The sequence below is a fragment of the Channa argus genome, chromosome 18 (genome assembly GCF_033026475.1).
Source record: "Channa argus isolate prfri chromosome 18, Channa argus male v1.0, whole genome shotgun sequence".
Taxonomy (NCBI): Eukaryota; Metazoa; Chordata; class Actinopteri; order Anabantiformes; family Channidae; genus Channa; species Channa argus.
Genome location: NC_090214.1, coordinates 10,265,505 through 10,292,286, shown reverse-complemented (window position 1 = coordinate 10,292,286; position 26,782 = coordinate 10,265,505). Strand labels below are relative to the sequence as shown.

Below are 26,782 nucleotides of genomic sequence, written 5' to 3'. Positions count from 1 at the left end.
CTATTTCTGACAAATGAGAACTAAGGTGACTTAGTGTAGCAGTCGCTCACAAAAACATCTCAAACTTTAATACCATTGTACAATCAACTGTCCTGCTAAATAACAAAACTTTGGCTGCAGCAGTAGCCCACGCACGTACGTGACGTCACACGTCGCCCCACCCACATACTTTTGTAAACCACCTTGCGTATGGAAGTATGGCGGCCCCAGCGACAGTAATCGGCCAAAGTTTGTTGCTCCGATTTTCACGTGAGAGCGATGAATAAGTACGCGGACCAAGGGTTCGGTAACGAAGAGCTCGGCGACTGTAAACAGAGGAAGGGAGTTGCAGATAGAGGTGGTGTTCCGTGGTCGGATGAGTTTCCTCGATTACTCTTTGCCTCTTTGATTGTAGTGCCTTTAGTCCGGGTACCACAGGGGAAGAAGCTCCGCAAGACGAGAAGAGTGGACACGGAAGTTTGAAACAAACTGAATCATCTACCACTGGAAAGAGCACTTGCAACGTATTCATTTGTAGTTTTCGAAGATGTTTTTGTGAGATATTAAAGTTTATTTGATCAACGTTTAATGCCAGCGAGTCAACAGCGACCCAGCAAGAGCCAACTGTTGACTGGTCGATGGCGCTGCAAATCACCAGCTAACGAAAGTTAGCCTCCATGGCTACCTTCAACGTTAGCTTGAAGTCGCCAATTAACCATCAGTATAAATGTTTCTGTGGCCATGTAAGTTCAAATATGTCTTCCTAACTGCTATACGTTTGCAGCATGTGCTAGAAATCTGCCCTTTCTACTCAGTGCTTATTACTGAGGATTGAATGTTAATGAAATGACCATTGTGATAAAATAAGTTGACCAGAGACAATAGGGTTAAGGATGTCAAAGGTCAATATTCTGGTGCTCTTCAGTGATGCCTTTGTTTTACAATCTTGCATGTCCGTGGAGTAAATTAGTTTGGTACTGAAAACTTTGTTGTTGTTGATCCTGCAGAATAACTTTGGTGGCAGCTTTTAAAGAGCTTAATTATCAATAACAGTGCTTATAAAGTAGAGGCAATTTAGCTAATTGCTTATACAGAAAGAACCGTGAGCAATGTAATGTAGATTTAGTGACTGTAGGGAAGGATATATAGATTTACAGCTAGTTTAAATGTACGTCATTTAGTTATTTGGCGGAGAAATGTATTATTTCAGTTTTCAGACTGTGATTTTTATTTTAGTCTCCTCTGACTGCATGTTTAATTGACATAAAACAATTATGTGTGTGTTCTTTGCAGGTCAGAATCAAAAACAAAGTTTTTCTGAAAATATATACAACTCATTTGTCAGTCTCTTTTTTTACCCCCGTCTAGATTCCTGTGAAATGCCCTTCTTTGACCTCTGAAGTACCCAGGTGGCATTGATGCATGACAAACACTGGAGTAATACAGATCTGCATAGGTGACCTGCATCATCCATATTCCAGGAGAGGACAGGTAAAGGCAGGGAAAGGGCTTCGGTCTTTTCCCAGTCCCCTACTTGCGCAGGGGCCAACGGTTGGACAGTGAACTGAGACCAGCTTGGAGAGTCCCGGCTGCGGCCTGGCATCCTGCCCTTATGGGGCAGCAGCCGGGGAAGTTTGCAGGGGACCAGAGGAGACCCAGTCTGCCAGCCTTCATCAAGGGTGGAAAGCGAGAGTCGTCACGCCATGGGACCCAGCCCTGGAACGTTTTTGTTGTGCATGGTAAGAACAAATGTTTCAGATTAAACAATTGACATGTTTGTCATTCTGCTTAGTTGATTAGGTTCATTAAATATTTGATATAATTATTGAATGTCATGTGTCCCCCCCCCCACTGGCATAAAAATAAATATTAAGGCACTTTTGTAGTGCTACACACAACAACACATTACTTACTGTCGCAAACAAGATGGATTCATGGATTCAACAGTGAGGTTCATTCAAATTTGATGTATACTCTTAATTTTAGGCTCTCAATTTAGTATTCTACGGCTATTACAACAATTATTTTATATATAAAAATAATTTCTGTGTTGTAAAGGAGGTTTTTTAGTGTGTTGCCAGTCAGTTTGTACACGATAGCTTGTGTGTGTATATATATAAGATTGTTGATATGGCAGGGAACATACAGGCTTTGTCTAAAAGTATTAACCACTCATTATGTAGGTCATCATGCACTTCATTTGGAATTTTGCCTAAATTTGTATTAAGCATTATTATACAAAATATTGTGGTCTCATATTATCCCAAATTCCTATGCTATTATGAAATATATTATAATCTATACATCTATACAGTGCACAGATGGGGAACACGGTTTGTTTAGATGGCTACTATTTAAAAGGAAATATGAAATTTTAATTAGATAATGGTTTCAGACAGAGTCACAGTAGCCACAGAAATACCTCAATAGGCTCATTACGTCCAAGCTCCAAAGGCATCTGCTAACCAGTAATCCAATATTCAATACATCATATTAGAGATAGTATTGTTTTCAGTTCAAATAGTGGTCATTAAACCTTAATGCAACAGTTCATCTGGTCAATTAAATGAAATGGTTAGGTTCAGCTCCTTTGCTTTCAAGGCCCCCTTCCCCCATGTACCCAGTTTGTTCTGATCGGCCAGCTTAAGTCTTCCTGTATGCGTGCTTGGCTGTATGTCATACTGTCCATGTAGAGAGAAAAAAAAAACAACAACACCCAAGGCAATAGGGCAGACTAAACCTTTGGTAAAACTTACACAGAGCATGAATTTACACATTCGCCCTTTGACCAATGCAGATATTTTCAGTTAACCTTGGACGAAATTATTTGATCAGGTGAGACATAGAGCTGAGCTGTTTGCCTCTAATAATAATAACTTGTCATTGACCCAGATATATGCTATGCACTTGCTAATTAATAGGTTTACCAAATGTGTTTGTAGGGTTGTGACTGCCTTGGCAAGAATAATTTTACTGGCATAGTCTTACATAGCACAGTGGGTGGCAGGACAGGGAAGGTCAGAAAAATGGTATGAAAGCTTTTGCCGGTAAATGGATTGAGTTCGGCAAAAGGTCAGTTGGGTGGGGCGTATTTATTTTCCCTTTTTTTCCCTTTTCTCCCGTAATGTGCAGGTTAGATTAAGAGAGGGTATTTAAGTTATAGTGGAAGTGGAGGGCAATATCAACACATGATTTTATATCTGAGTTGTTGTTCTTTTTGGTGAACCCCACCTAGTTAACTCTAGGTTTGCCAGGGATACGCTGCTTTTAAGCAGACAGGTTCAGACTTCTGCATGTAGCTGCCTGGGAGAGAGACAGAGGTAGTGAAGGGCAAGCAAAGACCTGTCTCTGCTTTTGGTACCTCTGTGTACTGGACAGTTGGGAGACATGATATCATTGGCTAGCTAGCACAGATTTTAAGAACTGAGCAAGGTTGCAAATCTATGAAAACATAGTTTACACACTGCATTTTCAGCAAAGTTCTCCATGTGTGGTTCAGGAAAACAATTTTTTTCCTAATTTGGCAACTTCATGGATTATGCATTTATATGATTTGTATGATTTGATACAAGCAGTAGTATGTTACCAGGCCTGTTTTAAAAGCAGGTCTGAGCACAACAAATGAATGTGCTTGATTATTTTATTGTAGTATTAGTTTCCCTCTTGCCTAATGTTTACCTTTTTAAATAAAAAAAATGCAATACAGATTGACATTGTGTGTGTTTAACTGTGGTCGCTATGATACTCACAACCTAAATCTATTAAACGCTGACATTTGTTTACAGTTTATTAGCCTTTTATCAAAACTATATCTGTATGCTTGCCATTTTCCTACTGCAGCTTGTCCCAGCTACATCAGTACAAATTTGGTCAGGAAAAGCTACTTACTTAATAACACTTTTTGTTCTTTAACCATCAATCCAAAATGTCCCTACCACCCTCTTTTAACATCACAACACAGTGCTTAATGAAAGAATTTGGCTTTTGTTTTTTCCTGCCAGTCGCTTACAAAGTCTGACAGAGGAAATAAGAATGCTAAGCGGGATTTGGGACCTCTAGGGTTTAAAAGAAAGGGCATCAACCTTTTTAAAGCTCATAACAATATGACGTATTTAGAAGTAACTTAGTAATTGCAGAACCTACTTCAGTTGTATAAAATAGGAAATCTGCGGCTTTAGGGTGTGTATGGGCTTAATGAGCTTTAATAAGATGTCAGACTACATTTATGAATGTAGTGTGCTCTCATGCAACTTGCATAGAAGTCTAAATGAATCCCATCTTCCTTTTGTTACCTTGTGTTGTGATGTGCATTCCACCACTGTCTAGCATAGTGTGTAACATGCAAATAAATCTTAGTAATCCAACCAATATTCCCCAAAAACAGTCATTCGACATGATTAACTGTTATTTAATTTTTCTCTCTTGTTCTCCATTTTAATGCAGTTATTACATATTGCAACCTAAGGTTGTTAATATCATCCAAATTCAAATTTATGGTCTTGAATTCATTATTTAAAATTTTTTCTTTTACTGGACTATATAAATAAAAGTCTCAAGTAGAGAGACCCTCGAGTACCAATTACCTTATTTTGACTTGTACTGCTGGGCATCTTTCTGTGGAACTATTTGGCTGGCATGTTGGAATCCAGTTTGTATTTATTTTTTACTTATTCACTGGTCATATAATGCAGAAAAGTTTGTATTTTACTCCACCACTCCTGTTACATGGAAAGTATCAATATCCCATCGTGATTTCAAATTGATATTACAGGTGTCCTGATCAGGTGGGCATTAGAATAAAATCTGATACATTGCATCATTTTAAGAGAGTAGTTTGTAGTGCTACATTTGATGAATCTTTACCTATCAAATAGGAATTTGATAAAAACACTTCACTAATAAAATGTAACAGCTGGAAACACTGTTGGAACTTTCACATGTAATCTGATTCCGATCTTAATAGTGATTGCCATCATTGTGTCAAATTTCCACTTGTAGACAGTACAAAAAGAACAGTGCCAACCTATGGTCTCCAGCCACATGAGTGGGTGCAGAAAAAGTAGGGACCTCTGGCAAGTTGCTTCTTGCTTGGATAGGATTCAGTATGGGCACAACAGGGCTTTTCTTCTTACTCATATAAACTTCACCCCACAACTTCTTATTGGTTGATGCTTGGAAGCTAGTCTGGCAAAGCTTTAGTTGTGTTCAAAGCATATTGTTATGTGGCAGTGATGGACGATGACACACTACTTTGTCTATGTCTTTAGTTTTATCTACGACCATGGGCTGGTGGAGCATGATTAGAAATGAACAAAAATTGAGTTGTCTGTGGGCGAATTAATAATCCATTTGAATAACTTGTCTACATACAACTTAAATAGGAAAAACAGGCAAATAATTAAACATAAAAACCTGTCAATAATTAGGACTAAATATATGAAGGCTTAATGTCCACCCGCATGAAAAAATTAGTGTGATATTTTGAGCTTAATAGAAGTATGCCACAATTAGTAGAATGACAATAAATGTGTGCTTTAGCTTTTGGGAAAATACCTTATTATGCAGCTAAACTTGTATTAATAACAGAGTACATTCATTTGTAGCAGGTTGACAATTCTTGATCTACTACTTACAAATTGATAGTGGCTGATGTTCTGCGATGTTATACAGTTGTATTTAGGGGTAGTGGTAAACTGACTGAACCCTCCTGTGAGTGTAGCTGTTCAATGACATCATTTGATTTCTGTGTATGTTTCTTGCAGCAGCTGCTTTTGGCATGAATACAGTAAGTGAATCAATTTCTCTTTTAGTCTGTAACTGGCTCTTTCTTGGCTGGAACCTGAGGAATCTATACAGTCTAGACACCAGATCTCCTCCCATGATCCCTGTGGGTCCTGAAGATGGGGGGGGGGGGGGGGGTCTGTATGGGTGTGTGTGTGTGTTCATGTCTACACACACGCATACATGCCCATGAAGCAGGCGCCTCAAAGTAATGCTCCTTCAGGCCAGCTGTTAGGCCTCTGATAGCCTGTCCCTCATCTGGGCTGGCCATGTCACCACACTTATGGTCACACACAGATGCAAAACCAGAGAGAGACATACACCCACATTTGTCTCTTACCAGAGGAAGCCTTGCTGGTTAGTGCTTTCCCCTCTGTCATGTCTTGACTACCTGTAAGAGAGATGGCTTTATTACCATAATAGATGATGAATAGTCAAAACAGCTGTGATTATATATCACAGTAGTCAGGAAGGTCTGTGGTTCACAGTTTTAACTCTTAATTAACTTTGGTAATAAAGGTCACCAAGGACATGTGGCTGTTGGTGGTCATGTGATAGTTCATAGTCTGATAAATGAGCAGTATTTTATCATGTCTAGTAGTGAAATGTACATCTTCAGTAATAAATGTTTGACCACACATTTTGTACAATCACGGAATTTGCATTACGTCAAGATATATTTGTTGTGATGACCAAATTCATCTATTGTGTCTGGGTCAGGGGTACTTTACAGTGACTAGCACAGTAACAATTTTTTCCTTTGTTTTCCCTGTTTCCTCTGTCAAAATGAATGTTTAAATGTTGAACTTAACTCTTAGGGGTTGACCCTGCTATTTATCACAGATCTCAAACCATAATTACTGTGCTAGTCACTGTAAACTACTGCTGCAAAGACAGGACTATAACTTAACAGACACAATTAGCTAATTTTTACAGGTCACTGGAGGGTAGCAATGAGGTGGACATGGGCCCTGCATAAAAGCTACTTTTTATGGCTGTTTAGTAGACAGCAATGGAGAAATAAAGAGTTTTTATGTAAAAGTATTTTTTAACCAGTGACATTTTGACTTGTCATAGTAGGAGAAGAACAGGTTTTCAGATGTTTCGACTATAACATTTCCAAAAAAAGCCTAAAGTGTAACTTAGTGTTACCTTAATGGTATGGCTGCATCTTTAATGGATTTACGGTCTAATGCTTCTTCATACTCCTCGTCTTGAGCTAGTCCACTCTGTCTTCTAGTGACTCACATATGTTTGTGTGTGATCCATTGCTCCAGAAATGTGTTGAGTAATATTGCCTATTTTGCAGAGAGAAAGAGAGAAACAGAAACATAGGGCAAGCCACAGCAGTGAAGTAAAGAATGTGACCTCTTGTGCATTCGTCTCTCAAATAACTGGTGCAATCCCCCTCCCTCCCTCTCTGCCTCATTTTCTTTTTCTCCCTTCCTCTTTTTCTCTATCTCTTTGTCTTGAGCTTATTCTGGTTTTATTAAGTGGATTTTACGTCCCACAGAAGTTCTTTATGGCTTGCTGAACAATAGCAGAAATTAGCAATAGGCTGAATTCATGAAAGTTGCCAGGCAGTCATGGAGTACCGGATGCAACTGTAAACAGAACAAAAAGTAGGAATCTGCAACAGTAAATCATCATTCAGAGTGTGGAAGTTGACAGAAGATATTTATGTTTTTACTCAGTATGGTCATGTGTGTTATGCATCTCTTAAAGGTTTGCTGCTATATCTTAATGTTATGAAAGAAGTAGCTCTGCTGACGTTTGTATATTTAATCCAGTTTTTGCTCTCAAGCTGCGTTGTTTAAAGTGTTGTGCGTAAAATAATACTTTCACTAAGATACCTCTCCATGGTTAGTTCATAAAATACAATATTGCACCACACCTGACATAATTGTTTTTTGGTTTACTTAGAAATGTTATGTTTTTTAACTTGAAAATGTAGAGTCTTAAACTTTCATTGCTGGAAAAAAAAACATTGAACTGGTAAAAGAAGAAGGAATGATCAGCCATTTGTAATGAGCTTAATTTGAAGTGAAAAAAAAACCAAATGCAAACAGAAGAAGGGGAAAAAAGCAGAAAAGCACAAACCAAAACTTAAACAAAGCTTTTTTCCTTAAGGTACACAATGTTTTGCTGTTTTGAACAGAACAATTGAAAGTGTAAGCACATCTAACTTTGGTAATTGTTACTTGGACACACTTCAGTAACTGCAGTAGTATATGTGATGAAATCTGGGCCTGTGACTGCCCAGTATCTGAAAATAATTATTTAACAAAAAACACATATTGTCTGACAAAGCTGGTGTATTAGTCTGCAATTTACACTTTCAACACCGATATATTGCTTAAATTGTTAATGCCTTGTTTTATTGATAACTATGTGGGAATCGTTGTTTTCTTTCCATTAATTATGGTGGTATTTATTATAGTTCATCTAAAACAACATAAGCTTCTGCTTTTCCTCACTGAGCAGCTAATCCCCTTCACTGTACACTATTTAATATACACTACATACAACACTCACATGCATGATGAGCGCCTCCAAGTTGAGCTTGGAATGCAGCGTGGGAGCTCTTTGCCACCCGAGTCCATATGCTCAAACACACAAGTTTAAAAAAACACACACACACTCTGTCCATGCCTAAGCAGGAAGCTCTAGCCCCAGACACAGCTGCTGTTTTCTGCAGACAACCTGCTACCTATGGGATGCCAGCTCTGTGCTTTTGTAAAGGTTTCAGTTTTTATTGGCCTATACACGATTGTCCATGGGGGCATTTGGTTGTCATGACTTGTCATAACTTCACTCAATTTTATTTTATCTTCTGCCTGGCGTTCTCTATTTTTAAAACCATATTAAAAGCATTTTTTTCCCCACCCAGCAGAAATATGCAAAATCCTGTCCACCAAAATATAATCTAGGCAGTTACCTGGTTGTTGTCTTGTTTGCTATTTCTCACCAGTCCTCACTATACTGTACTAGTATGCTGTGCTATCCCTTTGTGTTAAGCTTCTCTTCCTCGCTATAAGAGAGGGCCTGCTATACTTGCTGCATCTGGATCCACTTAGACACCAAGAAGAGCCCCAGCGGTTCCACTGCTTCAGTGTGAGAGCCTCATAGCCACGGTTGCTCTTCCGCGTATCTGTTTCTGTTTTTACTCCAAGGGGCATATAGAAAAATTGGGTCTTTTTCCATGCATTAGATAGCATTATAGACATTTAAGTTTGTAATAAGCAGGCAACACTGGCTCTCTTTGTCCTTTCTTTGTTTACTTTGTTTGTCATACTGTTGTCTTTTAATGCTGTTGTATTAATAAATAAGACCTAAGTAATTTTGGAGGCTTTTGTGTAGCATGTTTACCTTCTCTTCTGTGGTGGAACTGCCTTCCTCAGCTCATACACATACATGCTGCTCTTTCTTCTAAATAGTTTGGCTCTCCAAGTCAGCACAGTCGTAAAACAATGGAATATAAAATGTGCTTTTATGCCAGAGCTCTGGGTCAAAATGAGTTGTTGAGCTAAATTCTGAAAATGACTGGGCTGCCAAGTTCACCTCTCCTCTCACATACGAACGTTACTATATTTGAGTAGAGCTTGTTTTTCTGGCTTCTCTCATGCTGTATTAATTTTCAGACACTGAATACAGATAATTATCACAGAAATTAATCTATTTTTAAAAAAAAAAATTTATTCTAGCCTATATCCCTACTTTTTAATTCTCTGTAGTTTTGCATTTTGTGTCCCTACATTTATCGTGGAATACTATTCAAACGTTTTGTGTTAGATACCTGGGATTTGTTACCCTATTTTGTTTCTGTCATCATGATAAAATAGTCCCTTCATTCCTGTTCCAATAGGGGGACTCAGCCAAACTGCTAGCTAGGCTGCCTCCCTGTCTGTATTGAAGAATTTTTTTAAATTGAGCTGACAGTAAAATGTTAATGGGTCACCTCTGATGAAAAGGATCTTACTAGGGGGAGTGCAGTAGCACTCAATTTATATAATTTGATGGCCTGGTAGCTCAATGGGTAAAGCAGCTGGATGGGATGTAAATCCGACCCTACCCACCAGGTGTGTCCCTGAGCATGCCACTCAGCACTAGCTCCCGGGGCACTGCCCCGTGGCTGTTCCCCCCAAGGTGATGGGTTAAATACAGAGAAAGAATTTCATTGTAACATGTATGTGCAATATGTATATGTTCTCAATGACAATAAAGGTTGTTCTTCTATAAAAGTAATTTCATCATAAATTGTGGCTTTACCAGAATCGGTAGAAAGAACATTCATTAATGAAGGGTGTTTGATTTTTTATTTATTTATTTTTCTCTTGTGCATTTGGTGATTTCTGCATATTATTAGCATTAACAAAATGTGTTATTTTACTTGCAAGTATGCACTACTGTATGTTTATTCTAGCTGTTTTTTAATTGGTAACTTATTACCACTACAGGCTTACTCTAAAACCCTTAACCTTGAACTAGAGCAGCCACTGATTTGTTTTTAAGTGTCTGTTCTCCCTGTGGAGAATTATGTGGAACCTTAAACCCCCTAACTTCATCTGCTTCTCTGCACACCTCAGACACTATGGCTGCATTCTCCAGAGGGCCATGAGTAAATACCCCCAACCCCACTTTGCACACACGTATACATGGCACCTGCTTTTTGAGTGTCTGATATCTAAGTAAACTTGATTGTTACAGACTGCTGTGACTGCTCAGTTTGGCACTGCGAAACTGAACAATGGAATGAAGAATGTGCAGTGCAGAATCTCTATCAGGAGCATACATGACATTGTCTCTCTCCCCTTCTCCCTTGCTGTTCTTGATCTGTAATTAGAAAGCCTGCTTAGTTTAAAAGTGTAATAACCCTTCTTCCATTACTTAGATGGACAAGACTTATGGCAAGTGTTGGCAGACTCACATTTCTAACATTGTGATTATGTTAGTGTGCAGGCCAGAAATCTAGGAGTTGTCAAACACATTCAAAAAAATTACGTTCTTGCCACCTCCTTATTTTTGTCTCTTATTTGAGCAACACCATATCATAAGTAATAATTTATCATACAAGTTAATGACCTGTCTCTGCCTTGGCATATGTCAAAATGTTCATAGCAGATGTCAGTAGCAATCAATAATATAATGTTAAGAATTATTGAGGTGCATTCTTGCTCACTGCACAGTGGGGGGAAAAGTGTTACGTAAGGAATAAATGAGAATGCCTGGGTCATAAATGATAGTTACGGAATGAATTATGCATTATGGATTCATGCCAAGACTATAGTTTGAATTGAAACACAGTTGCTGTCTGAGTGGAGAGTTTGGAAATATAACCTATTCTCTTCTAGAGGGTTTTGAAGTGTGGAATCAGGAAAGCAGGAGGGGGGGGTACATGAGAGGAAAAGAGCCGAAAACCATCCCGTGGGTGGATGTACGTCAGCTAACTGTTAACATACTAGGCCCAGATTATAAAACGCGAGCAATTCTCCAATGAGCTCACTTCCAAACAATGTGCTTCATGTTTCTCCATCTGCAACCTTTTTTCCTCCTCCATTTTTATAGCCCTTCTCCTCTTCACTTTATCCCCTCATCTCCCCAACACTTTGTGACTGCGGTAAGTTAATGGGGCTTTCTCAGAGTCAGAGGAAGCCTGCATTTCTTCTTAATTGGTTTTTAGGGTGGTGCATGAGAGGAACACAAATGTTTGCAATACCAGCACTCTGCAGCGATGATGTAGGGCCTGGTACCATGTGACTGAATGTTCAGGGCACTGAGGTCATTTTTCAAAAAGCCACTGAGACTGAGCCATATGGAAGCATGCCCACAGATGATAATGAGAACATCACCCAAACCAAACGAACAAGTTGAGGCATAAAGTAGCCTGTTTAGAGTCCTTCCAATTCAAATGAAAATCTTTATCTTGACTAAATAAAACCTTGTCCGTTATACAAGTCACTATTCATCAATATTTGTAATCATCTGGCCAACTCAGGCCAGCTTAACCAGCTTCTTGCATCATTTCACATCCTTTTAAAATCCCTCTCCAAAATTATACCTTAAATTCCTGATTCTTTATCTGTTCCTCACAACTAAGCAATCAATCAAAAGTGAAGCAATGTGCTGAAAGTTGTCATGTGAAGAAGCTTCTAGAGGAAATTTGCAGTTAAGTCAGGCCCGGGGCCATTTATACATTAACACATCTAGTTGGTTCAGAAGTCAGCTGCAAATTCTGATTTGGAGAGCATATTTTCTGAACTCCCTTTTTAAAGTACTTGTCCAGCAGTCCCTGTGACTGTTGTTGCTGAAATCTCATTGTCAACAGAGGTTAATGTTTGCGGTTGTATTTTGCGGTTTCCATTGTCGGCGTGATGACAATCAATAGCCCTGGTAGCCTATATAAGTGGACAAAATAAAAGTACTTAAATAAAACGTTTGATAACAAAAACTCAAGGCAACAAGATGCCGTATTTTTTTGTATTGCTATTGTTTTAAATTCCATCAGGTTATATGGGTGTTTCTGCTGTTGTTTTCACACCCAGTAGATGGCCTACTATAATTTAGTGAAAGAAATGAGGAGAAGAGCTCAGAAGCCACAGCTCTCAAAACATAACTCAGACGAAAGTTGCCATAGACACTCCAAGAAGCATTTATAATTACAGTTATGGTACCATTCCTGTCTTTGATTAGTTGTGTACGTTTTTCACCTTTTCATAAAGTGTGACTAAAGTTCTGAATGTGTTGTCTATTGTTGCAAGACAGCTGAGAAAAGATTGGGAATGTTGTGTCGCAAGAGTGCAGTAAAGTAACTTCTGCGAAGAATTATGTGTTCCCTCCAGATATGGCCAAACCACTGCTGCAGTCTAAAATCACATGGTCTTACAGTATTTATCTGTCAATTTTTAGAGATACGTGTCTATTTAAATATGTTGTAAAAGCTCTCTGTAAAGTCCCGAGGAGATTGGTGAAGGTTACACTTTTCTTTTACCTGTAGACATTTCAGGCTGGACAGAGGAGGAAAAAGAGGATCAGAAAGACAGTAAGGGGGAAGGGGGGTTAAAAAGGTGGAGGAGGAGCTTCTTGTAATCATCTCGTGACTTCAACAAAAGGCTAGAAAGAGCTTTTTAATAAGTCTAAACTTCTTTCAAAGTCTTAAATGAAACCTCTGGAGCTTCTGTTTCATCTGTTAGCATGAATTTTGGGTGCTGGTGTGCTAGTGTTTGGACAGTATTTGTTTTGGTGAGTGTGTGTTTTAAGTGTGGTAGCAGTCACCCTCTCATTGTGTGTTTGCTGCTGGAGAAGGGAGGGCTCAGCTGATGTCACTGAGTGCAGCAGGCTGAGCCTGAAAGAGGCCCTTTGTTGGCAGCTGTAGCACGAGTAGTCCCTGTGCCTCTCAAACACTCACACGGGACAGGAGCGAGAAATGGCACTGTTCAGATTGCCTTACTGCCCACTCAACTGACACATCTACAAGTCTAGCAAGCCACTGGAACAAACCTTGGATCACAGAATCTTGAAAAACTGGAGCTAACCAAAAACCGAAAAAAATCCAGAGAGGGTAAAAAACATGGAGACGCTCAGAAGAGAAAGTTGGTAGACTTTGCCGGACAGCAAACCTTTTCTGTTTCGGAAAGGAGTGGGAAGAAAACGAGGATTTATTTAACTAGTGTATTTCAACATCTGTTTTTGCTTAGTGGTGTTTCTCTTTTTTGAATTTTTCTCCTGTTGGATACATGTAGAGGGAAACGATTGAGGGAGTTCTAGTTTGTACAAAAACAAATTTTCGAGCGGGAAGGGAAAGAAAGCAAATGAAAATGTTGGAGATATGCCTGAAATTGGTGGGGTGTAAATCTAAGAAAGGCCTCTCGTCCTCCTCCAGCTGTTATTTGGAAGGTAAGAAGATTTTTTGATGGCTGTAGTGTTATTTCTTAGCTTGGGCTGTGATTTTTAAGTTTACTTAAGAGAAATATAAGCAGAAAAGAAAACACAGATGTTGAAAATGGGGGGGGGGGAAAACAGGTTTAAAGAGAAACAGGAAGAAGAATGAAAAAGTATCGCCATGTAAAGTCTAAACAATGATTTCTACACTGTGGAAACAGAAGAATGGGGAGGAAAAATGCTAGAGAGCAAGCACAGGGGAGGGTGAGGGTGGCCAGACACACTGGCTAGCTGCAGAGGAAAGAAGTGGAAAAAAAGACGAGGAAGAGAATACAAGGAAATCTGACTCCTGGCCATGTCCCACTTAACTTTTGTTTATGAGGAGAGGGGATCTAATCTTAATGTTAGCTCTCCTTTTCAGTTCTTTACCATGTTGTACTAACCTGGATCTTGTCTACTGCTTTCCTAACAAGGTTAGAAAATACTGTAATGTATAAATTTCACCTTTTTAGTACAAGGATTTATTTTCCATTACTTATTATTTGACTTCTCTGGTCACACATAAAGTGCGTAATTGATTTAACCATGATGTATGAAACACCAGGGCACATTGAGTCTCTGTAATCAGCACAGCAATTGATTAGTAATGGAAGACTCTGAAGTCTTACGTGTGGCAAAGATTACACAACCATCTGATTTAATACAGTTAATTGCCCTGGTATACTGCCTACAAAACTAAACAACATAGATCAAGTCTCTTAGATCAAGAGCAGTGGGTATAAAGGACAGAAGATCTCATGCTGAAATTATATTTTACTCTATTTTAAACTTTTTGACCTGAAATACTTCAGCTGCTGCATTTAATGGTATTTGGCTAAAAGCAGTTATTTAAGTTATTTACCATTAATAAAATGACTACTACTATACCTCCATCATTGTATTTGCTTTGTCTACAACCATTATTGCTAACACACTAATTTTGTTTTTGTAAGCAAGGTATAAACTGAAATACAAATTATTACCATCAAATTAAAAAAAAAAACTGAACTGGCAGTTCAATAGTGCCTCATATCATGTCTAGTAGTTGAGGCTGCTTTGTTAGGGTTGTACTAGTTTTAGTACTTCATGTTGCAAACTGTTTCCTTCTTGTGCAGTGAAACTTGGAAGTAATATTTTCTCCATACTGCGACTCAGCAGCTTGTTCAGCTGAGGTTGGGGTCATACAGATTATATCTGTAGTTGCTTGCAGTTCCATATTTGACAACAATCTCAATTGCTCAGAGTGGGTGCATGTGACTTATTTTCAGTCCTTGCCTTATCCCTTTCTTTCCTGTATTCAGAGTTAGCTTGTTAAGTCCGCCACTGCCATTATCACTTTTTGTCCTTTTAACATAAGTAAAGATAATTAACCTTTTATTGTGAATAATACAGTAGAGTTAATATTGTTTGCTTTTGCACATGCGTTTTAGGTTACACAGGTCTCAGCACATCTTCTACAGGAAAATGGTAACCTGCAAAACATTTTTCAATGTTTTTATGAGCCTTAGAGATAGACAGATGCATACAAAAATAAAGATTTAGAGATATAGGGTTTTTAATTGACATTTGGGTGTGTGTGTGTGTGTGTGTGTGTGTGTGTGTGTGTGTGTGTGTGTGTAGTTGACTGGGCAGTGCTTTAAGTTATCCAGACTTTTCCTACCTGCGGTACCAATAGCATGATGCGAAACACTCAAAAACTGTCACTGACAACTGGTTTTAAGTTTCTTTACAAGAATTTAAATTATGTGCGTACATAATTACATAATTTAAATGCCCCCAAACCGCAAAGCTAGTCATTGTTTTTTTTGGTATTTATGGATAGCAAAACTTTGCCAAACAGTGTGATAATTAAATACATAATAAGTCTCCTTTTACCATCTTATTTTTTTAAATTTAACTTTTATTTTACCGGGAAAACCTCGTTTGAAAATAAAAATTAATTTTTCAAGTGTCCTGTCCCTTAAGACAAGCTGTAGACTTGCATTGATATTATCCTTTAGCATGAATCACACAAACTTTGTCATTTGACTATTGTTAAGGATCAAATAATTTGTTACGGTTTGGGATTAGTTTACTTCCTGTTGGTAACTCACTGATTTTGACTAAATGCATGTGTTGGTAGCTAGCCACAAATTTTTTGAGTGTTGGTCCAGTTTGTCACATAAATGTATTTTGTTTTTTATTAGTCATTATTGATTAAAATATTCTCTGAATTAATTAGAATTAGAATTTTCAATTTCCCGTAATTTGTCATTTCGACATCCACCTCTTCTCAAACTCATAAGTCAAACTAGGATCTGTAACTATAACTATATGATAAAACATTTTGGGAGCCTAGAGCATTGGGTTGGGATGTAGAAGGCAGCGGGTTTGAATCCTACACCACCAGGTGTGGCCCAGCCCAGCCATCAAGGATCACCTTGGTACCAGTCCTGAGCCAGGATAAAATGGGAGGGTTGCAAGAGGAAGGGGATCTGGCGTTAAAAAAAAAAAAAAGAAAAGAAAACTAAAAAATACAAGATGTAAGTGCAAACACCTCCATCTTATAGTGAATATTTATGCAGTGACAGATTCTCATGAGTTGATGTGTGGTAATTCTCTACGTATTCAAGAAGACGAACAGTAAGCAGGGATAATCCATAGGGATATGAAAAGTTGTACAGGCAGCAGAGAAATGACAGATCACATCTTTATTCCCATGGTGGGATTGTAGCCAGTGACCTGCTTGTTGAAGCATAAGCACAGTTGACATAGGGATGTAGACTAATTAAAGTGACAAATAGAGAGGTTAGAGTCAATATTATTACTGAATCATCATACAATTTATGGGAAAACTGCTTCAACCATGTTGCTACATACCAAACACGCCTACGCATTTCCTTTTTGGAAATAATGTTTTTTTGTGTTTTTTTTGTTTTATGCATTTTAGTTAGCTACATGTGTTCTGATGTTCTGATTCTATGGTTCTCTCTTTTTTTTTCCTTTCTTTCTTTCTTTTTTTCTTTCTTTCTTTCTTTCAGAAGCTCTGCAGAGACCAGACTTTGAGGGTCAGGGTCTAACAGAAGCGGCTCGCTGGAACTCCAAAGAAAACCTGTTGGCTGGACCCAGTGAGAATGACCCCAACCTTTTTGTCGCGCTATATGATTTTGTTGCTAGCGGTGACAACACACTCAGCATTACCAAAGGTGAGTGGGCACAATTTTATCAAAATTATACTAGAAAGTAGCACCTTCTTCCAGCTAGAAAGAGCAGGAAGAAGGGGTAAAGAAATGGGGTATAACATATATCTAAAGTGTACTGAAGGACTGGGCAGGTGATACCTGAAAGAAATGTATTTGTGCATAGGTTTACCCGTATGGTCAAGTCACTATGACAATAAGTATAATTATTTTAGTGAGCAAGCAAGTTACTAAGGAACATTTGCGTCTTAATAAGATTATGATTGTTACTGGGAATCTGCTTATTTGTTTCCTGTCTCCTCTCCTTCCTCCTTGTTTTCATCCCCATCTGATTCCCACTTCCTGACAATGGTCTCACACATGGGTTTTTCCACTTTAACTGACTGTAAAACAATACCACAGATGGATCACATAGACAAACAGAGGAAGGAAGAAGAGAACATATGCACCGGAATAAACAAGAAAAACTCCTGTACAATAGTTCCTATTGATATGTTCTCTTCCACAAAAAAGCTTGATATTACTTTAGGTCAGTAGTGTGAAACAACACAGAACCTGTTGAATAGTTAATTAAAAAAAATGTAGCCGCTTTTATGATCTAAATGTATCATTTAAAGTCATTTTTGAAGTATTTATACTAAACTTATAGACAACAAATCAACTTCCTGTCAATTCTTGTCAATTTCCGGTCACCAAATAAACAGTGAAAAAGAAAATTCCCAGAGAACCTGATCTTAAGGACATATGACATTAAATAATGTTCATGTCTGACTTGAAACATGCTAAGTTCAGCTCTGGAACAGTGTGTATGTAATGGTAGTCTGTTTCTCAACATAAACAATATGAACGATTCACAACAGTCTCAGCTGTGGAAATACCCATCACAGGATACAGTTATAGCCATTAAAAATGTTAAAGTATTTGGATGTTGCCAAACAGGTACTTTAGCCAGCATTTAGCATATAACATTTTTTGTTCATTATTTCACTCAAAGGAGAGAAGTTGCGTGTGCTGGGTTACAATCACAATGGGGAGTGGTGTGAAGCGCAGACCAAAAATGGCCAGGGATGGGTGCCCTCCAACTACATCACCCCGGTCAACAGTCTGGAGAAGCACAGTTGGTACCATGGACCCGTGTCACGCAATGCTGCAGAGTACCTGCTCAGCTCCGGCATCAATGGGAGCTTTCTGGTCCGTGAGAGCGAGAGCAGCCCTGGCCAGAGGTCAATCTCCCTGCGGTACGAGGGGAGAGTGTACCATTACAGGATTAACACTGCATCTGATGGCAAGGTAGGCAACAGTTGAAACACAGATACATGCTGTATTTACACACCCGTCGAATGGTAGAGGATGATTATTAAAATAGTTTATTGACTGAAAAGGACTTGTTGTTAAAGAAACTTTATCACAGTCAAACGACTTTAAATTGCTCCACCTTTTATCAGTGATCCATGAAATTTAGGACTTTTTAAGGACATTTTATTACAACATGGAAAGTAATTGAGACAGTTTTCATGATCATATCTTTATGGACTTTCCTACTGTTTGTTTTTTTTTAAATACATGAATTTATTTGACATTTTAATTTCATATTGTTTCAATTACTACAGCACTTTTAAGAATGACACAGTATACGCAAGACAATATCTACAAGTAGAGGTCAATTAATTGTTACATTGTCTCTCAGAGCTTTCCATTGCAAAGGTGTTAATCATTCAGACACTTCCAGCAAAAGGCTAGACATGATAATTTAGGCAACAATATCCTGATGATCCTCACTAACAAGTGGAAGCCACATTGTAGTGTGTGCACGGCTGAATTTTTTGGTATGGGATTCTCCAATGTTGGATTGACAGTCAAGGAGCCGCTGTTATTTTGGCTGTGTCACCCCCCTGTCTGTGATGCAGGAGGTAGCTTGAGGAACGCTAGCCATGACAGGAATGTCTCTAACCATCACTGTGCTGCTCATAATGGCCAGCAGACATGACCAGTCAGACACAGACACCCATGCCATGACATGCATTAGCATAGACAATTGCAGCCAAATAAGCGCACATACACATGGAACACATGTACTCACAGGTACACACAGACACACACTTGCTTTTTTTTCTCGTAGTGTTTTCTATCCTCCCACTGAGCTGCAACTCAAGAGTCTCATATCATAGACTGACAGACCAATGATTTGAGATTTTTGTCAGTGCTCATCTGAGGTGCACTGTGAGGTTACCACTCCTTTGAATAAGTGATGTGTATTTGATAGTTAGTGCTTTTCCCACCTTCATTTGGTAAATGGTCATGATTTAAGCTAACTGCACAATAAATCCTCCTTTTTTTAATTTACTACAGTCAGGGTCGTTTAGTTTTTGTTTTTTCACTTTTTCCTTTGCAAGCCTCTTGTGCAAAGAGCCTGTTCACAAGTAAAGAAATGCAAAGTTCAGATTGTAGAGCACATCATTTTTAGGGTTGGACGATAGAAAGGCTGCCCACTGAGCCATGACCAATATCCTCTCCTCTACAAGCTCCTTTAACAAATGCCTTGAGAGTATTTGAGCTGCCGAAAGTCCCTTTTTATGAAGATCAGATAGATTATTTCATGGTACACTGCTAACTTTCTCTAATTGTTACTGTTCTTATACAATTTCACTTATTGAGTGCGTTAAAATGGACCTAAGTAATCAGGCTACAGGTGGCTTTCTCGGAAAGGCTGATTTCTTAACGGTCATGTAAAGCGGAAAGCAGGTTTCCAAAATCACGGTAGGGGATTACCAGTCAGAGATGACCAACTTCTTATCTATGTACATGCATAACCAGGTATTTAATCGTCTTCTCCAACTGCACTCTGTGTAACAAAAGGCTGCAGACAAAAACACACAGCTGAGTGGAAGACTGAATGAAAGGAGAATTCATTTGCAGGATGATATCGCCTCGTTTTAAAAAAGCAGTCTTGTGGAAAATGTTACACAAAGTGCTTCATATAAGTCCCTTTCCCCTGCAGATTTTTTTAAAATTCAGAAAGTTCCCATTGTGGATCAGCTGCGCGTGTCTCTCCTTTTTTCCCCCTGCACTGTCACTCTGCTGCGACATGAACACACACAAGAAAAATCAAACTGTAGAATCTGTGAGCCGGGCTTCCAAAATAGTCTGAGGTGGAAGAAAAATCAGATTACACTCCTGCTCATGTATACCCCGGTTACCTAACTGCTTGTAAATGCAGTCATTGGTTTCACATGATATGTAAGCCGCATTGCTCAATGTATTTTAACTTATATTGTAATGACACTGTTTGCATCTTTATTAAACTCTTATTGTCAATTGTTTAAAATTCTGTTTAACCAAGCTGAACAGACTTCAGTATATCAGTTAAAATGTAGAATCTGTTTTTCTTTAAGCTCTACGTCTCATCAGAAAGCCGTTTCAACACACTGGCAGAGCTGGTACACCACCATTCTACGGTGGCAGATGGCCTCATTACCACACTGCACTACCCAGCACCGAAGCGCAACAAGCCCACCATCTATGGTGTTTCTCCAAACTATGATAAGTGGGAGATGGAGCGCACTGACATTACCATGAAGCACAAACTGGGAGGGGGCCAGTATGGGGAGGTGTATGAGGGTGTTTGGAAGAAATACAACCTCACAGTGGCTGTCAAGACATTAAAGGTAAGAATACAGGCCAAAAAAAGTTCTGTGTAAGAAAGGATTTTTTTTCCTGCATGCCTACTCCTCTAAAGCTCCCAGACCAATTTCAATATCCATCTAGTCGAATGGAAACATTTTGACACATTCTGTCATCACACATTAACACTGATGCCTCTACAAATTATTTTGGCTAAATAATGCTACCCTCTGGTGTTTTATGGATGCAAGTGCAGCCAGCCTATGGTTTTCTCCCTTTTCTGACTATAACTCTGTCCAGGAGGATACCATGGAGGTGGAGGAGTTTCTCAAGGAGGCCGCTGTTATGAAAGAGATCAAACACCCCAACCTGGTGCAACTGTTAGGTATGTAAGCTTTCACAAAAAAGCCTTTGCTTTGTCTGTCATCACACTGAAATATGTCTGTTCTGAGCAGGCCAATCAAACTGGTAGACTTTAATATAATTTGTTTTTGTCAGGCGCACAATTAACATTGATTTTTTTTTGCAGATGTTCTCGTGGTTGCGGCCTTAAAGTTCAGTGTAGCAATACATTTCAAAGATAAATTAATTAAATGAAAACGATGTGGAAACAAAAATCGGTGGGTGTAAACTGGTGTGCAAACTTGTTTCTTTGGCAGGTGTATGCACAAGGGAGCCACCATTCTACATTATCACAGAGTTCATGACCCATGGTAACCTACTAGACTACCTGAGAGAGTGCAACAGAGAGGAGGTCAATGCTGTGGTGCTGCTTCACATGGCCACACAGATCTCCTCAGCCATGGAGTACCTGGAGAAAAAAAACTTTATACACAGGTGGGTGTAAAGATTTTATAATTGTTTTTGGAATTTAAATTGAGAAGATTGGGAGGTAAAATGAGTTTGAGTCATTAAGTACAGTATATTCCAGTGTTGAATATCTAAGCCTGTGTGCAACCTGTATACAGTTCTTCACTATTGTCCTCTTCAGTCAGAGCTGAATACGTTAGAAAACACATTCTTTGACCTTAAATCTCATTATTCCATTTCTGAGAAGCTGCTCTTTAACTTTCATCTCAGGACAGACTTAAGTCACTTAGAAGTAAGTGTTGTAACTTTGCTAGCTGTTTCTTCATTTTTATCTTGTATTTGCCACACATTGAATTTTAAAAACCTCACAAGACTCAGCTTGTGACTCTGTTCCACATCCGTAGAATCCAACACTGCAGCTGATGTTATAAAAAGACATACCACTTTTTTTTCTGACTTTTTCTTCATTTTTGTTATTTTCTTTTTCCTCACATTTTTGGATAGTTTTAGTTTATTTATTTTTTTAGATTTTTTAAAAGTCAGTACAATTTCCTCCTGTCCCTCAGTGATTCTCCTATGTATTCCCTTCTGCAGGGACTTGGCTGCCCGTAACTGTCTGGTTGGGGAGAACCACCTGGTTAAGGTTGCAGATTTTGGTTTGAGCAGATTAATGACCGGAGACACCTACACTGCTCATGCTGGGGCTAAATTCCCGATCAAGTGGACGGCCCCAGAGAGTCTGGCTTACAACAAATTCTCTATTAAATCTGATGTCTGGGGTAAGTTTGATCTCAACTCAGTAAAATGTATCATTGTTATTTAGAATTTTTTTTGATGTTCCTGCTTGAACCTTTTCCTATTTAACTGCTTACAGGAAAACTGTTTTGACTGTGACAGCTAATTGTTTTGTGTGCTTAACTTCAGCATTTGGTGTGTTGCTATGGGAGATTGCCACCTACGGCATGTCTCCTTACCCCGGCATTGACCTTTCACAGGTCTATGAGCTTCTAGAGAAAGACTACAGAATGGACCGACCAGAGGGCTGCCCCGAGAAAGTCTATGAGCTCATGAGGGCCTGTGAGTAGCAAAAAGCATGTATAAGAATGTGATTGGAGGCATTTTGCAGCTGGAAGGAGGTTTGTTTGTTTGTTAATCTTATGTTATGATTTTTGTCTTTGGTTCAGGTTGGAGGTGGAACCCGGCTGAACGTCCCTCTTTTGCTGAAACGCACCAAGCCTTTGAGACAATGTTTCAAGAGTCAAGCATCTCTGATGGTCAGTGCTTTTCATTTTAAAATCACTTGTGGAAAAACATTTTCTGTTACCATCTTAAAGAACATGACACTGGCTCTCTAGTCAAAATTTGGTAATAATAATTTAATAATAATTCTGGTTTGTTTAACACTTAATCCTTCACTCTCTGTGGTATTTGTAGAGGTGGAAAAGGAACTGGGGAAAAAAGGGAAAAAGGCAACATTAGGGTCCATTCAGCAGGCTCCAGAACTCCCCACCAAAACCAGATCTATACGCAAAAACATGGATAACCGTGATGGAGACAGTCAAGGTGAGAGACGCTCACACCAAGTGTGCCTCTGCCCTTGTTGATGCATCTTGCTGTAAAATCGTCCAGCTCAGTTGTTCTGTAAGGAATATCTGACATTAGTAATTTATAGAGGGTATTGTAAAATTAATAATTACATTGTTACATCGTATAGTTTAGTATAAAGATGTTCATGAAAATTGAGTAACTTGTCAATTTTTTCAGTGTTTGGCCAAAGTTACAATCCTAATGTCATGCTACTGCTATTTCCTTTTTTGTTAAGACAGTCTGATCTTTTAACGCCCTGTAAGATCAAGTGCAGTCTGAGATATTTGGCTGTAACCACAGAGCACACCAAGACTGCTGACATTTACTCTTTCTGGTTTCTTAGCCCCTGGAAACATGTGCCAGCACAGACTCTTTTTAAATATTTACTCCAATCATAGTTTATTTTCTTGAGTAAAACTTTTTTGGTCAAGTCTGTCAAAGCAATTGAATTACTTCTCTTTTCTCTTTCATGGGTGGTTCACTAGTTATTTTGTGCTCCTCCTCAGACCCAGTGGACCCAGAGGCAGCTGTGTCCTCACCAATGCTCCCCAGAAAAGAGCGCTCCTTCCTGGACAGCAACTTGAATGAGGATGACCGCTTGCTACCCAAAGACAAAGACAAGACACGTGGCAGTGGCTTTCTCAGCCTCATCAAGAAAAAGAAAAAGAATGCACCAGCTCCACCCAAACGCAGCTCCTCCTTCAGAGAGATGGACATCCATCCTGACAGGAAGGTTGTGACTCAGGATCCTCGAGAAAGTGACAGCTTCAACAATGGTGCATCTTTGGCCATAAATGACACCACACATGCCCTCGACTGCTCGAAGTTCCTCAGTACCAACAATAATGGGGCCGGGGGCATTACCAATGGGGCTCCCACATACCCTGGACCTTTATTCCCCAGGAAGAAGGGAGCTACTGCAATGCCTGCCCCTGGAGCCAAGGCAGCTACCACACCGCCCAGTGAGGAGGAATCCATGTCTAACTCGAAGCGCTTTCTCTGGTCCACCAGCATGACCACGAGTTCAGATGGCACTGAATGGAAGTCTGTCACTCTGCCTCGAGACTTGGGCCAGCGTCACTTTGACTCTGGCACCTTTGGGGGCAAGCCAGCTTTGCCACGCAAGAGAACCAGTGAGCAGAAAGGGGAGAACACCCCCCGAAAGGGTACCCTGACTCCCCCACCACGTCTAAACAGCTCATCAGATGTTTCCTCTGCGTTCTTAGGGAAAGACACTGATCCTAGTCCTGGTTCCAGCCCCCAGGCATTAACACCTAAGACAGTGAGGAGACCAGGTGTACCTGGGCTGGAGAACTCTAAAACCAGCGCACTCCACGCTGAGCTTCTTAAGCCTAATGTTTTCCCTGCTTTGGGAGCAGCTGGAGAAGAGTGCAGAGCCCGCAGGCACAAGCACCCTGTGGACTCATCGGTCAGGGAAAGAGGAAAGCCACAGAAACCCAAGCCAGCACCCCCTCCACCACCCACCAGTTCCAAAACGGGCAAGGTCTCCCGCAGCCCAACTCAAGATCTCCCCTCGCCTTCATCTACTACCTTAGACATTAAAGCTAAAGGCTTCCCATCTGTTTCAGAGCCACAGCACACAACCACTGCCAGTCTCCAACCCCTCTCGCCCCTCAGTGAGGCCTCCAAGAAGCTGCCCCTGGGGCCCACGTCCAAACCTCAGTCATTGAAGACCTCCACCTCCTCCACTTCAGTGACCACCTCCCTCTCCAACCAGAGCCTAGGGAGCTTCTCTTCCTCTCTAACCTCCCCAACTGATCAGAGCTTGCCCACTGCTTTTATACCCCTAGTGAACACACGACGGTCCCTCCGCAAGACTGCACCCCGCCAGGCCACCGAGCGCACACCCAACTCTGCCGTGACACGTGAGATGGTATTGGAGGGCACAGAGCTGCTGCGCGCAGCCATTAGCCGCAACTCTGAACAAACGGGTAGCCACAGCGCTGTGCTGGAGGCCGGCAAGAACCTGTCGAAGTACTGCATGAGTTATGTTGACTCTATTCTGCAGATGAGGAATAAGTTTGCCTTCCGCGAGGCAATCAACAAGCTGGAGAGCAGCCTGCGTGAGCTGCAAATCTGTCCTACTGCCACAGGGGGTGCCAATGCACAGCAGGACTTCAGCAAGCTGCTGTCCTCTGTCAAAGAGATCAGTGACATTGTTCAGAGGTAGCGGCATAAAATCTTAAGACTTAAAATGTATACTGTATCTTACACTACCCTTTTTTCTGAGCGTGTGCATGAACTGTGGTCCCTGCTCCAGCTTGTGATGGAGAGCTAAGGGAATGCCGACTAGAGGGCATCAGCAGAGTTTAGGTTCATGCTACACTGCGCTCTGAAACACTTGAGCCTGTAGTGATTGTGGATGGAATCAAACTAATCTGTCTGTGAATGTCAGGCAGTTTGCAATATTGAAAAGCCTTAACTATGAATGAACAGTGTCTTTTGGCCCTACTGAGAGGCCAGGGGCAAGTCATGACTTTTCACCATTTTTTATAATTGTTTCTTGCATATTTTGTTTTTTCCCCTTTATTGACAACACTAATAGGAAAAAAGGCCTGTGATATTTGTTTCCATTAGTTGATATTTTGATTTTATTTTTCACTTATGCAAATGACAATGAGCAAAAAACAAAACTCTTAACCTCATCTTGTTCTAGGATGCCTTTCAACTGTTCTGAGTTTCCATTTTCACCTGTAAGAATGATTAAGTTTCTGCAATCAGTGTTCATAACTTGATGAATCTGTCCAGCGTTAACATCGTCCATCCCTTTGTACCACGTCATCAGCTATTGGTTGTATGCTGAAGAGTAAAAACGTGACAGTGTTTTTAAATTAATGCTTTTAGCAGTATTTGCAACCATGTGCCATAAAATAATAGAGAACAAGGAAATGAGGCAGAAGGAGCTTCTGTCCTTTTTACCTTTTCTGCTTCACTACACACTTTGATAACAAATAGTGCCTCAAACATTGGCAGAGCTCTTATAGGACTTGGCTTTGGTTTAATTATGTGCCAAAGTGGCTTTGAGTAGCTGTGCCGTTTTGTTTATTGGACTTGCCATACCCAAAACCTTTGTTTTTAGGTTATACTGGAGAGGGAACAGGGTGCACAATCTTCAACTTATTGGATCTGACTGTTTGAATTAGCCTTCTGGACAGGCCAGTCACAAAAGCCATCAGTTGCACCTTGACCATTGAAGCCAGTTGATCTTTAAAGAGGGATGATGGACATAAAGGGTTTCTCTGACCACTGGGTTAGTGGCTCTTTGGCTGAGTGATTTAGTTTTGATGAAGGGTCTTATTGCTGTCTGAGGCTTTTCCACCCAAGCAAAATTATATCCTGGGGGAAACACTGGACTGAAATGTTTATTGTGATGTCACTTCCTGTTATACAAAACATAGGAAAAGCTGACCATTGTAGACTAAACAACAAAACATGAAATTCCACTGTAATATTGTACCTTCCTTTATTCTTGGACATTTTCAGTATTTGTGCTGTAGTCGTTTCCCTATGTGCCCTGTCTGACTGCGATGCCTGAGGACAAAAGTCAACTACAAGCTGCCTAGACTTCAACATGGTACTGTCAGCGTTGGCTTTTTTTTTTTTTTTTATTTCTCCTTTACCAACCATACCACTACTCTACTTTTGAGTCAACTTTCTCACCAATTTTGTATACAATCTTTGCTGTCAACTCTAAATCTCTCTCTCTCTCGTCTTGGTGCAATTTGGTTGCAATAAAATACAAAGCGTCGCGCTACTTGAATTACTGTCAAATGCTGTATGATCTTGTTCAATCTTAATTGCGTAAAATTAACCCTTTTCTTCATTTTAATCCCAAACTTTTCTATATTAGGAACAGTTTTAACAGCAGCAGCTCAAACAAAAACACA

General features: G+C 39.8%; 1 protein-coding gene across 4 annotated transcripts; it reads left to right on the top strand.

Moving 5' to 3' along the window:
- Positions 1-36: 36 nt before the first annotated feature.
- On the top strand, positions 37-26,778 carry abl1 (c-abl oncogene 1, non-receptor tyrosine kinase). 4 transcript variants are annotated; one of them, XM_067485303.1, is made up of 12 exons: positions 37-722; positions 1,348-1,718; positions 16,698-16,862; positions 17,851-18,146; positions 20,231-20,521; positions 20,778-20,862; positions 21,137-21,314; positions 21,882-22,066; positions 22,212-22,364; positions 22,472-22,561; positions 22,722-22,850; positions 23,381-26,778. In XM_067485303.1, the coding sequence occupies exons 2-12, from the start codon at positions 1,592-1,594 to the stop codon at positions 25,063-25,065; spliced, it is 3,384 nt and encodes a 1,127-aa protein (XP_067341404.1). In that variant the 5' UTR covers positions 37-722; positions 1,348-1,591; the 3' UTR covers positions 25,066-26,778. The 4 variants fall into 4 exon arrangements, with proteins under 4 accessions (XP_067341404.1, XP_067341406.1, XP_067341407.1 ...); XM_067485305.1 differs by having other exon boundaries at positions 53-722; positions 20,249-20,521; XM_067485306.1 differs by lacking the exons at positions 37-722; positions 1,348-1,718 and adding an exon at positions 13,063-13,653.
- The last annotated feature ends 4 nt before the right edge of the window (positions 26,779-26,782 follow it).